Here is a 15572-nt window from a genome sequence, read left to right as displayed (position 1 = left end):
TCGCTGTTCCCGGCCAGGGGAAGCCGGCCCAGTTCAACCCCTTGCCCCGCCAGCCCAAAGTCCGAGCGCGCCTCCGAAGCCTTGGCTTCTTCGGAGCCGGAGCCGTGAGCTCTGCGGTGCAGAAGGGATCCTGGCTCTTCTTTCTGGAGGGGCGGGCTTTGCACTGGGCGTGCCCGCAGTTTTCCGCGCCCCGCGCGCTCCTAGGAAGAGCTCTGGCTCCGGACCCAAGATGCGCGCCTGCCCGCCTGCTTCCCAGCTGGGTTTCGCGTGGTCGAGCCGGTCGGCGGGAGGAGAGCGGGCTTGACCCGGGGCACCCCACTCCCGGTCGGGCACCCGCGGGAGGGGGCGGCCAGGCGGGCTGGTTCGACAGGTTCCGAGCAGGAAGTCTCGGTCCCCACCCTGGGCGGCCGCCCCGCCCCGCGCGGCCTGGGCGCCCGTCCACCCGTCCATCCGTCCGTCTGTCCCTCGATGCGGCGACTGGTCTAGGGCGCGGGGCCGGGAGGCCGGGGAGGGGACAGGGGAGGCTCCGTCCGCGACGCCCCCACCTGCAGGCCAATCCGAGGCGGCAGGCGGCGCGGCTGCGCGGGCGCGGCCCGGGATAAGAGGCCAGGTGAGCCTACCTGCGCCGCGGGCGGGGCGCGGGGCGGCGCGGAGCAGACTGGACGCGCGGCGGTCCGGCGACATGTCGGTCAGCAGGAAGAGCTGGGCCGCTCTGTCCAGGTGAGCCGGGGTCCTGACTGCTCCGGGGGCCACAGGGTTGGGGCCACGCCGCGCAACCCCCAGGGGTTCCGGCCCTCCTTCCTCCTTGGGGACGCAGGCCCCAGGAGGCTGCCTGCGGAGGGCTGACCAGCCTGGAGAGGCCGCTCTGGGGGCTGGGGAGGCGTTCCGGAGGTATATGCCCAAGTCTCAGCTTTTGAGACGCCCCTGACTGCGTGTCTTTCTCTGGAGAGTCTGAGAGGACCCTCCCCGGGGGAGGCGGCTGGAGGCCTCGGAGGGTCAGTGAGTAGGCCCAGCCGGCAGGTGCCCTCCCAGGGATGAGGCTCAGGCTCTGGGCGCAGCGTGTTGGGGTGCTGTCGGGGCTGGGAAACCTCACGCTTGGCACTCTCCCCATCTGTGCTTCAGGCTTCACTCCCGAGCGGAGCCTTTAAAGGGTCTGGGGCCTGGGTGCCTCCTCCTTGTCTGCTGGACATCTAGTCAGGGTGAGAAGCCGGGGGGGGGGTGTCCAGGAGGCAGCACCCTCATGCAGTTGGGGACCCCTGAACTCCTCCTGGGGTCCCTCCAAGAGCATCTCCTGACCGCCACCTCCACCCCCAGGAGACTGAGGGCCAGGTAGTGGGTGGGCAGGAGCTGGGTCCCTACTTCTTGACCCGAAGGCTCTGGCTGGTAGAAGTTGGCCCCAGGCAGGGGTTTGGGGGATGAGGCCAGGCTGCCCCTGCAGGTGTGGGCAGCCCCTCCCAGGCCCTCCCATCAGGACCTTGACCCTCCCCTCCTCTCCCTCCCAAGGGCTCCAAGCTCCAGGGACCCCCATGGCAGCACCCCCCCAGGGCTGGGGTCCCCCTGGACTCTGTCCTCAAATGCAGCAGAGACCTGTGGGGTCTGGAGAGGCGGAGGATACGCCCCAAGAAAGGAGGTGCTCGGTGCTCTGGCCAGGGGCCCGGCCTCTCAGAGGCCAGTCACACCCAGGGAGGGTCTGTGCAGAGGGTGGGGCTGGCGGGCAAGGCCTTGGACTCTGCATGTGGGTCTGATGCGGGAGTGTCTGTGCTTCCAGGCGGGGCCTGTCTGTGTTCCAGTGTGTGTGCACGCGCACGTGTGGGCCCTGCTCAGTGTGGACAAGTCTGGGTGGGTGGGAGGTTCTGGTGTTGCCGTTTGGGCCTTGGGCATCCGTGTCTGCTCAGATGTCCACTGAGGTTGACGGAGCGGGGCCTGGTCTCCGCTGGCCCTCTGCTCAGAGGCCCGGGCTCCTGTGGCTGCAGGGGTGGGCTCGAGTGCCCTGGGGAGCCCGCCCTGCCTCCCCAGCGCCCTGGGCAGCCGCAGCTGTTGCCAGTGCTTGCCTAGGAGGCAGCTGGAGCCGGGACCCTCCGCCCCGCTCCCGGGAACAAGCCCCAGCTGGCAGAGGGAAGGGCTGTGAGTCACTGTCAACCGAGCTTCCCAGGCGAGGGTGGGGGGCGCTGAGGAGGAGGCAAGGAGCGTGGCTCCAGGCAGGGCCTAGGTGGGCAGTGGAGGGCCAGCGGGCCCCCCATCCTTGGCACCAGGTCGAAATGCAGACACCCAGCCCTGGACGGGCACCTGGTGCCCTGCTCTCTCCTCCCCATGAGGCAGGGCGGGCCTGAATGCGGGGGGTGAGGGTGGGTCGGGTGCCCAGGACAGAGCAGCGGGGGGTTAATCATTTCCCCGCCCGGCCTCCTGCAGCCCTGCCACCTCCCAAGCTGCCTGGTTCTCCCTGGCACCTCTCCCTAGACCGTCAGGGCTGACGACCACCATCACTGACCACCCACAGCAGCCCCTTGCATGGGGAGGCCTGCTCCCCTTGGGCAGCACACCGGCCCCCGCTCGCAGGGCCTGCTGTCAGGCCTGAACCCCCTCTTCCCATCCCGAGGTCTGCACGTCCTGCCCTTTGAGCCTGGGGCAGCCTCCACGCCCTCCCCTGCTAACCCTCCCCAGGCAGCTGAGCCCTGACCTGTCGAACAGTGGACTTCCGTGTGCGATTCCCTTAGGAAGGAGGGGTTCTGCTGGTCAACCTGCCCGCAGGGACACCCCTGCCCTCAGCTACTGACCATGAGCAGGGCAGACTCAGGAAGAAGGGCCTGGGGGACGGAGCCGAACCGGCTCTCCCCTGCACAGCAGGCAGGGAGTTTCCCGAATCACAGAAGGGAACAGGAGATCCCTTCCTCTAAGAATGGAGCGTGGGGGCTGGCAGGCCTGCCTGGAGTGGAGAGGGCCGCGTGTCCCGATGCCGGCTAGGTGCTGAGGACAGGGGCGGGCGGGGGCAGCTGCTGGGGCTTCAGCTTCAGCTGGTGGCCGTGGCTGGGACCCCCGGGTGTCGGCGTGCACCGACCCTCGTGCTCTAAACGACAAGCTGTTGGCCGCTGGGTTTCCCCAAACCTGCTTCCCGAGGCTGCGCCAGAGCTCAAGCTGGGCTGGGGAGTTCCACACCTTCCGGCCCCTCCCAGGCACCCCACTCCCCCTGACTGCTCAGCTCTTGGGCTCCTGAGTAGGTGGAGCCTCCCAGGGCGTCCTTCCTGGCACTGGGCCTTGTGGTTAACAGGCTGACCTGGCTGGGAACCTCGGCTCCTTCTTTTACTGGCCATCCTGCCTTGGGTAACTTGTTGATCCTGCGAGCCTTGGAAGCCTCATCTGCGGAACGGAGGTGACACCCCAATTCCTCAAGGTTGTGGGAGCCTCTTGTCAATGGTGCTTGTGAGCGTCCGGTGTTGTCTAGGCACGTCAGAGCCCTCGCCGCTTCCTTTCTTTATTGGTTTACTGTCACTGGATTCACCACTACGTGTGCTTCTGAGCGCTGAGCACCGCTCTGGGCCCTTTGTTGCTGTTCAGTCCCTCAGTCATGTCTTTGCTGCCCCATGGACCACAGTGCGCCAGGCCTCCCTGTCCATCACCACTCCCAGAGTTTTCCCAAACTCATGTCCATTGAGTGGGTGATGCCATCCAACCATCTCATCCTCTGTCGTTCCCTTCTCCTCCCGCCTTCAATCTTTCCCAGCATCAGGATATTTTTGAATAAGTTGGCTCTTCCCATCAGGTGGCCAAAATATTGGAGCTTCAGCTTCAACATTGGTCCTTCCAATGAATATTCAGGGTTGATTCCCTTCAGGATGGACTGGTTTGATTTCCTTGCAGTCCAAGAGACTCTCAAGAGTCTTCTCCAGCACCATAATTCGAAGGCATCAATTTTTTGGTGCTCAGCCTTCTTTATGGTCCAACTCTCACATCCACACATGACTACTGGAAAAATCATAACTTTGACTACATGGACCTTTGTTGGCAAAGTGATGTCTTTGTTTTTTAATGCACTATCTAGGTTTGTTATAGCTTTCCTTCTAAGGAGCAAGCATCTTTTAATTTCATGGCTGCAGTTACCATCCACGGTGATTTTTGGAGCCCAGAAAATAAAATCTGTCATTCCTTCCACCTTTTCCCCATCTGTTTGCCATGAAGTGATGGGACTGGATGCCGTGATTTTAGTCTTTTGAATGTTGAGTTTTAAGCCAGTTTTTTCACTCTCCTCTTTCATCCTCATCAAGAGGCTCTTTAGTTCCTCTTCACTTTCTGCCTTAAGGGTGGTGTCATCTGCATATCTGAGGTTGTTGATATTTCTCCCGTAATCTTGATTCCAGCTTGGGAGTCATTCAGCTGCATTTTGCATGATGTGCTCTTCATATAAGTTATAGACATATAAGTTATCACAGTCTGCATAGAAGTTATTATAAGGGTGATAATATATAGCCTTGATGTACTCCTTTCTCAATTTTGAACCAGTCCTTTATTCCATGTAAGGTTATAACTGTTGCTTCTTGACCTGCATACAGATTTCTCAGGAGGCAGATAAGGTGGTCTGGCATTCCCATCTCTTAAAGAATTTTCCACAGTTTGTTGTGGTCCACACAGTCAAAGACTTTAGCACAGTCAATGAAGCAGAAGTAGATGTTTTTCTTGAATTCCCTTGCTTTCTCTATGATCCAGAGGATGTTGGCAATTTGATCTCTGGTTCCTCTGCCTTTTCTAAACCCAGTTTTGCAATCTGGAAGTTCACAGTTCACGTCCTGTTGAAGCCTAACTTGGAGGATTTTGAGCATAACTCTAGCAGCATGTGAAATGAATGCTATTGTCCAGAAGTTTGAACTTTCTTTGGCACTGCCCTGGGCCTTTGGGTACCGTATATTCATTTCTGGGGCGTCACCCGCCCCCTTGGGAGCCTGACCTCTGCCCCTCCTGTCCTTCTCTCCCTCTCCTTCTCTTTAGAGGGGTAGTTCTTTGTTTGGTGGAGATAACATTTCTCTTGCACTGGGGGCTGTGGTTGGGGGGGTGACCACATCACCGAGGTGAGCAGTGGGGTCTTGGTGTACAGCTAGGGGTCACACGAGGACGGCTGGGCTGACACCCTCCGGGCAAGGAGCTGCCTGGGGTGAGTCACTTCCCTGAGACTAGGCTCTGACAGATCACATGCTCTCTGACCCAGGTTCCACCGACAAACCAGCAGCTCCCCTGAGGGCTTAGTGGCCTGCGTGGGAACAGGCTTGCTCAGGCCCAGGGAATCCTGGGCGTTCCATCCCTACCTGGCCACAGGTGTGTGTGTGTGGGGGGTCCCGACTCTGTGGGCCAGTCTCCCTGCAGAGGGTGGCCCCTCATCTCTGCAGGGCATGGCCGACCCCGAACTGTGGACTCAAGGGAGGGTCCACAGGGGCGGGCTGACTGTGTGGACCCGGGGGAAGACACGTGCAGGGGGCCTTTCTCACCCGGACGAGGGCGTCGGGGCCTGGTTGGAGGGGCCGTGGGTTCCTATGGAGTGAGTGAGGGCAGAGGCCCGGGGCAGTCCAGTTTCCACTCTGTGATCAAGGCCGTGGGGCCTGGGCTGGAGCCCTTCCCACCCACTCAGGGGGAGTCAGGCCCTGACAGGCAGGGGCGCTGAGGTCTGCACTGCCAGCGAGCCTGACTGCCAGGCGTGGGCAGGCTGCCAGTGTGGGGCCTAGGGCTTGCTGCCCCTTCGTGCTCCTGTGTGAGGCAGAGATCTGGTGACCCCGCAAGGAGGAGCGCCCTGCCTCCGCACCTGGCGCCACGTTTGGTGGCATGCGTGTTCTGGGCACCGTCGTGGATGTGCCCTGTCTCGTGGCCTTTTCTCTCCCTGCAGGGCAACCTCTCCATGCTTTCTTTGCAAATCTCTGATACCCTCTCCCCTCTACCTCATCTGTCCATCTTTAAGAAGGACACATAAGGTCTGCACATTTACTGTAGGTAAATCACACCTCAATTAAAGCAGTGTTTGTGTCCACGTCCTCCCGCAGGTGTGGTCCTGTCTTAGTGGCTTGGCTTCTTGTTAACCCTTCTCAGATGCTGGGCGTTGCCAGCTCCTCCTTCTGAAGCCCCCTTGTCCTCTCTTGTCCAGTCGGGCTCTTTCCAAGGGTCTGGGAGCCTCTTTGCCCAGCACTGCCTGTGGAGGTCTTGCCCTTCCTGCGGTCTGCCGGGCTGGCTCCTCCCTTCCCCCCTCCCTCCTCCGTCGCCGAGTGTCCCATCTTCTTTGGTCTGCTCCCTCTTCATGTCCTCCCGCCCCCCACCACCCACCACTGCTTCAGACGTCTCACTGAATCTCTCTCTCCCCCACGGCCCCCAGCCTTCTAAAAGCATCATCAGGAGCTGCTCAAGCCAGTTTTCCTTCATTTTTCTCATTTCCTCGCTGGCCCCCCATCCCCATCCAGCCCCTCAGCAAACCCAGTGGACTCTGCCTTCAAAATCTGTCCCAAACCCATCACTTAAGTCTCCTAGCAGCTCCCCACCCACGGAGTGAATCCGTGTCTCCCTTGGTCCCCAAGCACCCACACTGGCACCCCTTCTGCTGAGTCCAGCGTCCCCCCTGGCACATCCCTGCCAGGCCTGGGCACGCGCTCTGCCAGCAGACCCAGCTCCTTGGAGCTCTGTCCCCTCTGGGGCTGCCACCCCTCGTCCTTGGTCCCTCCTGGCCTTTCGTTCACGAGTGGGTTCCATGCTCCTTGTCCAAGTCCCTGACCCAGACATGTGCCCCAAAGGGAGGGAGCCCTGGAACTCACTTGTGTATAGAACCTGCTCAAAAATGTGAGTTTACTAAATACCTGGTCAGCGAACGTGACGCTGGGCCTGAATGAAGAGGTCAGGGCTGTGGTGTGGCTCCTGCCCCTTCTAGGGAGGAGGACTGGGAAGGTGCAGGGAAGTGACCCCCCTTAGGTGGGAGGATCAAGCAGGCTGTCTGACCTGGTCCTGCAGAAGTCTCCCCAGGGGCCAGGGGCTCTTTCCTTTAGGAAGCTTCTTAGATAGGCTTTATATGTCATTCAGTTGATAAAATTTGTGGGGTTTTCCCCTGGAAACGTGCCTGCTCCTCCAGTGATACTCTTTCCGTGGTTGCATGTGAGAGGCTCTGTAGAGGCGGACGAGGCAGGACAGGGCAGCGGAGAGGCTGGGGAGCAGGTTTGGGCGCTGACCAGGCAGGGGCCTTACTCCCCTGCAATGATGCTGGGAGGCGAGAGGGCGGCTTTCCCCGGACCCTACTGATCGGGGCCCAGACAGCGCTGGACGGGTACCCCCGACCCACGCAGCCTGGAGCTTCTGCAGCCCCAGGGGAAACTCCGCCCCCCTCCCCGCGGGCCCCGCCCCTCCCCGCGGGCCCCGCCCCTCCCCGCGGGCCCCGCCCCTCCCCGCGGGCCCCGCCCCTCCCCGCGGGCCCCGCCCCTCCCCGCGGGCCCCGCCCCTCCCCGCGGGCCCCGCCCCTCCCCGCGGGCCCCGCCCCTCCCCGCGGGCCCCGCCCCTCCCCGCGGGCCCCGCCCCTCCCCGCGGGCCCCGCCCCTCCCCGCGGGCCCCGCCCCTCCCCGCGGGCCCCGCCCCTCCCCGCGGGCCCCGCCCCTCCCCGCGGGCCCCGCCCCCAGCCTCCCTCCTGTGGGCCCCGCCTCCCTCCCTGCGGGCCCCGCCCCCGGCCTCCCTCCCTGTGGGCCCCCCGCTTCTGGCCTCCAGGCTGTCCTGTCCCCCCTAAGTCCAGCCCAGCTCAGTCTCTCCGGGGCCGTCCAGTCACAGCCCTTCCCCTCCCGGTGCAGAGCCGGTCTCACTTCCCTTTCTCGGTGTTTGGCGGGTGGATCTGTGACCCCACAGTTCCCAGTGGGAGGCTGGCCCAGCTTGGTTCCTCAGAGATTCTTTGCTCTTTGGCTAGAATGGGGGTGGGGGGTGGGGGGGAGGTAGGTGCGCGGGCAGGTGGGTGAGGATGACTGGTGGGAGGGTGGGGCAGGGTGCTGTGGGGACACAGGGCTGGAGGCGGGGTGGTGGAACGCGGGGTCTGGGGGGGCTCTGAGAGTGACCGGTGTGAGAATGACTGTGAGTGACTATGGGTGTGAGAGTGACTGTGGGTGACTATGGGTGTGAGAGTGACCGGCGTGAGAGTGACTGTGGGTGACTATGGGTGTGAGAGTGACGGTGAGTGACCAGTGTGAGAGTGACTGTGAGTGACTATGGGTGTGAGAGTGACCGGTGTGAGAGTGACTGTGGGTGACTATGGGTGTGAGAGTGATGGTGAGTGACCAGTGTGAGAGTGACTGTGGGTGACTATGGGTGTGAGAGTGACCGGCGTGAGAGTGACTGTGGGTGACTATGGGTGTGAGAGTGATGGTGAGTGACCAGTGTGAGAGTGACTGTGGGTGACTATGGGTGTGAGAGTGACAGGTGTGAGAGTGACTGTGAGTGAGTATGGCTCTGAGAGTGCCTGTGAGTGACTATGGGTGTGAGAGTGACCGGCGTGAGAGTGACTGTGGGTGACTATGGGTGTGAGAGTGACCAGTGTGAGAGTGACTGTGAGTGAGTATGGCTCTGAGAGTGCCTGTGAGTGACTATGGGTGTGAGAGTGACCGGCGTGAGAGTGACTGTGGGTGACTATGGGTGTGAGAGTGACCGGTGTGAGAGTGACTGTGAGTGACTGTGGCTGGGAGAGTGACTGGGGTCCAGAAGCGGGCTGTGCCCTTGCTCCCGCACATGGGAAGGCTGGTTTTCGGAGGTGAAGGAGGCTGACGGAGCGCCTAGGCGGTGAGGGAAGCGATGCTGGATTCCCCTTTGGAGATGGCTGCTTCATCTGCGAGTCTCTGTCTGGCGGGCTGGGCAATCCCATGTCGATGGGGGACGCTCTGGGCATCACCCCCAGGCCGTGCTGACCCCCCGTCCCCGGCAGCCTGGCCCGGCAATGGACCCTGGAGGACGAGGAGGAACAGGAGCGAGAACGCCGGCGGCGACACCGGAACCTGAGCTTCGCTGCGGACGATGAGGAGGACCTGCCCGCCCGGGACGGGGACCCGCCGGCCCCAGAGAGGTGCGAATGGGAGGCGAGACGCGGTCCCGGTGAGGATGGACCAGCGCCCCTGCCCGGGGAGCAGGCTGGTCTTCTGCGGGCCCCACCCTGGTCAGGACAGCAGTCAGGACTGGTGTGCGTGAGCCGGGCCGCTCTTGCTGGGCATTGTATAAGCGTAAGATCCTTCCATGCTCCTGAGAGAGGGTCCCCACCTGCCTCACGGTGGGCAGCGGTCAGAGAGTGCGCGGCTCGTGCACTGGGGCAAGGCCTGGGGGTCGTCGGGGCCCTGGGCCGACCATGCCCCTTTAGCCCGGCTCCCCCCCTCTAGCGGACCCCATGGTCTCTGACGGGAAGGAGGCACCGCTGGTCTGAGCGCCAGCCCCGAGGCTGAGCGCCCTGACACGCCTGTCCGCTGTCCGCAGGGACGGGGCCCACTTGGGGGACGAGTCTCCTCTCGCCTCCAAACAAGCCCAGTTCTTAGATCTGGCAGCGGGCTCAGCCAGTGAATGAACTCACCCGAGCCACGGGCAGGCGGGTGGAGGCGCAGGAGGGGCCCCTCTGCTGGAGGCTGGGTTTGGGGCGGCCTCGTGTGCTGCTCCCCGGCTCCTGGAGACGGGGCCGCGGGGCGTGTGGCCTGCGCTGCACCCACGTGGCCGAGGAGGTGCAGAGGCCTGGGCACCACTCCTGGCTCCCTGCCCCCTGCCCGATGCTGTGTGGCTCGGGCCAGCTCCCTGCCCGTCTCTGCTTCTCATCTGTAAGGGGCATGGCCTGACACAGGAGAGGTGTTTGTTGAACATGGAGTGGTTGCACCTTACAGGCGTTTATAATTTTTTTTTTAAAGCCTCTTGTGCTTTGTTCAGCTGATACTTCGGAAGCCTGATGGGTAAAGCAGATAAAAGCGATCCTGATTTAAGGGACGGTGGCTCGAGGGGGGCGCGAGGGCACCAGTCGCCCCGAGGCATCCCCCTGGGTCTCGTGCGCCCGGGGTTTCTCCCACCTCTGACTGTCTCTCGCTCGTCTCCTTTCCGACTCAGACTGCCAAGCGTGGAGGAAGCAGAGGGGCCCCGGCCACCGGCCTCAGACTCCAGAGATGAGGAGGATGTCCGGGCTGTCCTCAGGACGCGGCAGGAGCGGAGGCAGAGGCGGCGGGAGGCCCCCGTCCCGGAGCCGCCGGGGGCAGAGGAGGAGGCCAGGCCGCCGCCCCCGGCGTCGCCCGAGGAGCAGGTGCAGTCGCTGCCTGGCCGGAGGCTGAGCCCCGAGCGCGGCTTCGCAGGGGAGGGGGGCCTGGCGGGCAGGGTGCCCGCGGGCGGCAGGAAGCGAGGCTCCGAGAAGCCATCTGCTGCAGGGAAGACGCTTGAGCCTGCAGCGAGCCTGGACCCTGAAGCCCCCAGCCCCAGTAAACGCTCCGTGTCCCAGAAGATCGCGGTGCTGGGGGAGAGAGCCGGCTCAGGAAAGAGGGCGATTCCAGACAAAACCAGCGTCTCGGAGAAGAGCCTGGTGTCTGAGAAAGCCGCCGTCTTTGAGAAGACCCTGGCCCCTGAGACTCAGTCGGCCCCAGGCAGGGCTGTGGCCCCAGCGCGGCCCCAGACCCTGGAGCAACCAGCCTCAGCGGAGCGCCGGTCCAGCCCCATGGGGCAGCGGAGGGCTGGGCCTGAGAAGCTCGAGTCCACGGCGGGGCCTCTGCCCGGGGCTGGCGGCCTCCCGCCCGTCACTCTGCAGGTGCGCGGTGCAGCCCCTGCCTGCCCTCCTGTCCTCCCGGCGTCTCTGGCTGCCTCCCCGTCTCCTGTCCTCCCGCCTCCAGGCTGGCCGCAGCTCTGTCTCCTCTCCCTGCCTGCTCCACCGCCCGCAGGACAGGGGACTGGGCTGGGGTCTCACTTGGTGCCCACACCACACCCTCATCCCAGGCCCAGACTCCAGGGAAGCCTCAGATGCTTCTGGAGGCCCTCCGTCCCCAGAAGCCCTGTCCAGTGGCCGGGCACTAGGCCTGTGGCCGCACCCCCACAGCCCAGGCAGCGGGCGGGAGGGAGGACTGGCCTGCTGCCCCTTCCCCGCGGCTCCTGGGGTGAGCCAGGCCCTCGGGGCTCCGGGATGCCCGTCCTCCTGTGTGACTCGCCCCCTGCTCGGTCCAGGTGAGGATCCCCAACACGGAGGCCGAGGCCGAGACCCCCTCGCCCACACGGGCCTCGCCCACCTTCAGCAGCGCCCTGCAGCGCTCTAGCCCCCGCACCATCTCCTTCCGGGTGAGCCTGGCTGCCGTCGTCCCCTCCCCGCAGGGCTCGGGGCAGTGGGGAGGCAGGCAGGAGGCACCCCGAGAAGATCTGGGGGCCTCATGGGGGGGCTGCTGACCTGGCTTGATGAGAGGGGCCGTGCCGCAGACCAGAGGCGGGCCTTTCATGGCGGTGCGGCTGGGGTCCGCAGAGGCGTGTGGGAGACCCCAGGGCGGGCTGTGTTCTGAGAGCTGAGTCCTCCCTGGCAGAGGCTGTGGCTGCCAGGAAGCCCGCTCACTGGCACCTTCCTTCTCCTTCCAGATGAGCCCCCGGAGAGACAGCTCAGAGGCGGCCTTAACCCGCAGGTCAGGGCCTGGGGGCCCCGGGACTCATCTGACGTGGGGCTGAGGCCCGAGATGGAGCAAGGGGAGGGTCTGGCTGCCTGGAGGGGGCGAGCGGGAGGGGCCGTCGTGAGCCATGGGGTGCCCAGGGAGGGGGGGTGGGTGCACTGGGGTCACGAGCACTGCACTCCCCTCAGGGCCCAGGAGCCCCTGGAGGGCTGTGTGTTTGAGTCAAGCATCGGGGATTTCATGCACACAGGCCGCACCATCTGCCCCGAGACTGTCTCTGAGGCTAGCCGGTCCTGGGCGAGATGGGGGGGCGTGGGGCACACAGTGGATGAGTCTCTGCCCTTGCATCAGAGTGAGACATGCAGGAACCACGGGGCACAGAGGTGCTGCGGCTGCAGAACGGGAACTGAGGGCCAGAGCCCCTTGCGGCCAGGAGAGCTGAGCCTGCGAGAGAGCGGGGCGAGGGCACGGGGCGGTGGGCATCAGGGGGATGTGAGGTGGGGAGAGCGGGGTGAGTGCACGGGGCGGTGGGCGTCAGGGGGACATGAGGTGAGGAGAGCTCTCTGAGAGAGCGGGGCGAGGGCATGGGGCATCAGGGCATGAGGTGGAGAGAGCTCTCCAGGCAGCTCTGGATGGAGGGTTGGCGAGTGGAGGGGTCTGGAGCGGGGCCCACGTGGAGGCCGGCTGACGCAGGGGGAGCAGGGTTGGGGCGCCAGGGTCAGGAGGGCATCAGGCCCGGGTTGTGAGCCTTTCACGCTGCCTGCACCTGAGGGCAGGGTGGGGTTGACCTGGGATGGGGGGGCTTGGGGGCCGGGGGGGTGGAAGCTGGAGACAGGGGAGCAGCATCTGAGGCAGCACTGACACCCCGGGGCAGGGATGGTAGCTGTTTCTGGCCTGGGGGGCCCTGCCGAATGGACCGTGTCTCGGGAGGACAGGGGAGCCCCCAGAATCAGTCTCTGAGGCCGCATTCTCTTTGCCAGAGTGAGGTGGGGCGCAGGGGCAGGCCTGGTGTCCTGTGGGGCGGGCAGGGCCTCACCTGCTGTGTCTTGCCCTGTCTTCCTGCCCTGCAGCGCCAGCGTGAGGCTCCCAGCCAGCTCGGTCAAATTAGGCCCGAAGCTAGAGCGATACCACTCGGCCATACAGGTGAGTGGGCCAGTCCCTGGAGTGTGCTGGGCGTGCCGGGGGCATCACCCTCCAGGGTCAGCGGCCTGTGCTCTCTGCTCCCAGAGATCAGAGTCTGTCAAGTGTGCAAGCCCGTCCCGCACTGAGTTCCTTGTGGCTCCCGTGGATGTCGCCAGCAAGCGCCACCTCTTCGAAAAAGAGCTGGTGGGCCAGAGCAGAGAAGGCCCAGCCTCCAGCCGCAAGGTGAGTGGCTCTGGCCCGCCAGGTGTCTGCAGGCCGCAGAGCCTGGGGTCTGCAGAGCTGGAGCCTGGGCGCTGCGGGAACCCTCTGGCTTCCCTGCGTCCGTCTGGCGGACTTGAGGGCCCGGCCATTCTTGTTGCTGAGCCCCACCCCAGCTGTGCACACAGCTCCGGGGGAGGGTCCCGTGGCCTGAGCCGCGTGGATGTGGTGAGGGGGGCCCTCTGGAGACGCCAGCCTGGCCCCAAGGTGGGAGCTCTCTCCTTAGGAGAACTTGCAGCTCTCGGGGGTGGTGACGTCGCGGCTCAACCTGTGGATCAGCAGGACCCAGGAGTCAGCACAGCAGGGCCCTCAGGTACTGCGCCCCTCTGCCCGCTGTGGTCTCCCTGCAGGCCCTCTGGTAGCAGAATGACCCGTTAGGGGAGGGATAGCCCCGAGTGCAGTGGAGATGCTCTGCACATGGGGCTCTGCACGCGGGATGGCCGTGGAGAAGCCTGTGGGTCAGAGCGCAGAGAGGAGGAGGGCCTGGGGTCCTCCCCTGGGAAGGGGTGGGCCCGAGGGCTCTGCGCCTGCCTGAGCCCCATCTCAGTCCCGATGCCACAACCAGGAGACGCAGAGGGAGTCGGCAGCTGGCAGGAGGCCCCAGTGGAGGAAGAAGCCTGAGCCCCCGCTGGGTGCTGAGGTAAGCGGGGGCCCAGGGGCTGGCTGGCAGGCGCCCACTCCTCCACCTCAGGCCAGGGGCTCTGGCCCAGCGTTGGGGGGGGGCTGGGGAAAAGAGGGCATCCCTGCCCCGCCCTGGGAACCCCCTCGTCCTAACTGCCCTCTGTCCCACAGGTGTGAGGAGCCAGTCTCTGGTCAGCAGCCGCGCTGGTCGCCTCTCCCGCCCGCTTTCCGCCCTGGACCTGGGAGAACGCTTCCCTGTCCGTCTGGGGCAGGCGTGCCCGGTGCCTTGTCCGGCTGCAGGCACTGCACGTCTGCACATGGCCTCACCACCCCGTCCACGACGATTCCTCCTCCTCCGGGGCAGTGGGGCCGCACCACTGTCTCCGCGCACATCCCACAGGCTGGTCTGCCCCCGTCCCTGGGCCACCTGGCTGGGCTGGAGGAGCCGCGCCGACCCCTCCCAGGCCCTGCTTCGCTCCTGCTCACGCCACACCTGCTGCTCCGGCCAGGCCGTCCCGAGCCCCCTCCCCGCTCTCAGGAAAGAGCTGGTATACTCATTCACTCTCAGGTGTGACCAATAATACCTTAAAAATCATTCCTTCTGGAGGCTTTGCTTTTCAGGGGAGACTGAAAGGCGTGGGGAGAATGTTTTGGCTGCAGGGTCCTGAGGGGGGCAGGCATTAGTCCGCCAGCAGCCTCTGCTGCCACAGCCCAGCACACCTGCCCCCCAAACCTGGTTCTCTGCTCCCCTGCCCTCCTGGACCAGGCGAGCTCAGGGGATGCTGAGCTGAGTCTAGACCAAGCAGCCAGGGCCAGCCTGGTGCCGTCAGCTCTGCCTGCTGTGTGTGGCTGAGGGTTTGTGTGTGTGCGGGGCGTACGTGTGTGCGTGCAAGTGTGTGTGTGGTCCACATGTTCTCCCATCACTAGATGTATGTTAGAACCCGCCCTCAGGTGCCTGCTTGGGTTTCTCTACAGTCGGCGACACCCTAGCCCCCCCTGAGGGCCTGGTCCTGAGGGAGGCTCCCGTCCCGCATCCTGGGGCCAAGGACGGAAAGGCCTTGGGGCCCCGCCTGTGACTGCAGACTGGCCCGGCTCCAGCAGTGGGTCTCCCATGGCAGCCCCTTGCCCGCCCGGCGCTGGGGGCAACAGGACCTGGAGGCCCTGGCCAGCCACCCCCACCCACCTCCACACATCCAACCCTGGAGCTCCCGACAGAGCCAGGGAGGGATGGGCTGGGCACCCCCAGAGATGCAGGCCCCACTCAGCGCTGCCCTGTCAGGGACTCGGGTCAGCAAGCGACCGAAAAGTGCCAGATGCTCAAGTGCTAAACTCGGGAAGGTCCCGGCGGGTGGGTTTGTCCAGCACGACAGAGCCCTCCCGCCAGCATGGGGGCCCGAGGGGTCTTGGCCCACCTGGCCCGGGGGATCTGGGCGTCTGGCGCTGCTGCCCCCGGGGGGAGCCCTCGGTGCCCATCGGGGCTGCCTGGGCAGGGTGTGGAGGGCAGCGCCACGCCTCCCACCCCCTTGCACACACCAAGGCCCTGCACTCACCCTTCCTGCGGGGATGCATGCCCAGGGTGGCCTCAGGGTGATGTGTGAGGACAGCACGCAGCCTGGGGTGCCCGCCTGACAGACCGTGGAGGGGACGCCCTGCTCCCTCTGGGGGCAGCACATGCCCTCCCGCGAGCCCGGCCTCCTGCGGGTCCTCAGGGCTGCAGGCACTGTTTCTGAGTTCTCGTCCCTCCTCTGCTATAAGCTCGGGGAGGTGACTTTAGCTCGTGTGCAAGGGCAGGGCGTCCGGGGCAGGCCAGCTGCGGTGGCTGGAGGGACGGCCGCCCGTGCTCCGAGTCCATCCCGCCTTAGCACAGTCCCTGGAGGCCACACACAGTCAGGCCACGGGTGCTAGGAACCTGCCAGGCTTTTCCTGTGGGGCCTCAGGTGCCAGACCCCTCTCCCAGGCATCCACGCA

At 64.8% G+C, this 15572-nt stretch overlaps 1 protein-coding gene across 1 annotated transcript; it reads left to right on the top strand.

Annotated features, from left to right (window-relative positions):
• Positions 1-357: 357 nt before the first annotated feature.
• On the top strand, positions 358-14199 carry LAD1 (ladinin 1). The gene is made up of 10 exons (XM_081487934.1): positions 358-720; positions 8909-9046; positions 10060-10744; positions 11155-11265; positions 11554-11597; positions 12653-12725; positions 12810-12947; positions 13210-13296; positions 13549-13623; positions 13776-14199. Exons 1-10 carry the CDS (start codon positions 683-685, stop codon positions 13779-13781), a joined length of 1395 nt encoding a protein of 464 aa, XP_081344060.1. The 5' UTR covers positions 358-682; the 3' UTR covers positions 13782-14199.
• The last annotated feature ends 1373 nt before the right edge of the window (positions 14200-15572 follow it).

This window comes from Giraffa tippelskirchi, chromosome 5, assembly GCF_054371585.1.
Source record: "Giraffa tippelskirchi isolate mGirTip1 chromosome 5, T2T-mGirTip1v1.2.pri, whole genome shotgun sequence".
In the NCBI taxonomy this organism is placed as follows: Eukaryota; Metazoa; Chordata; class Mammalia; order Artiodactyla; family Giraffidae; genus Giraffa; species Giraffa tippelskirchi.
The sequence above is the reverse complement of the archived record's forward strand: the minus strand, read 5'-3'. Positions and strand labels throughout refer to the sequence as shown.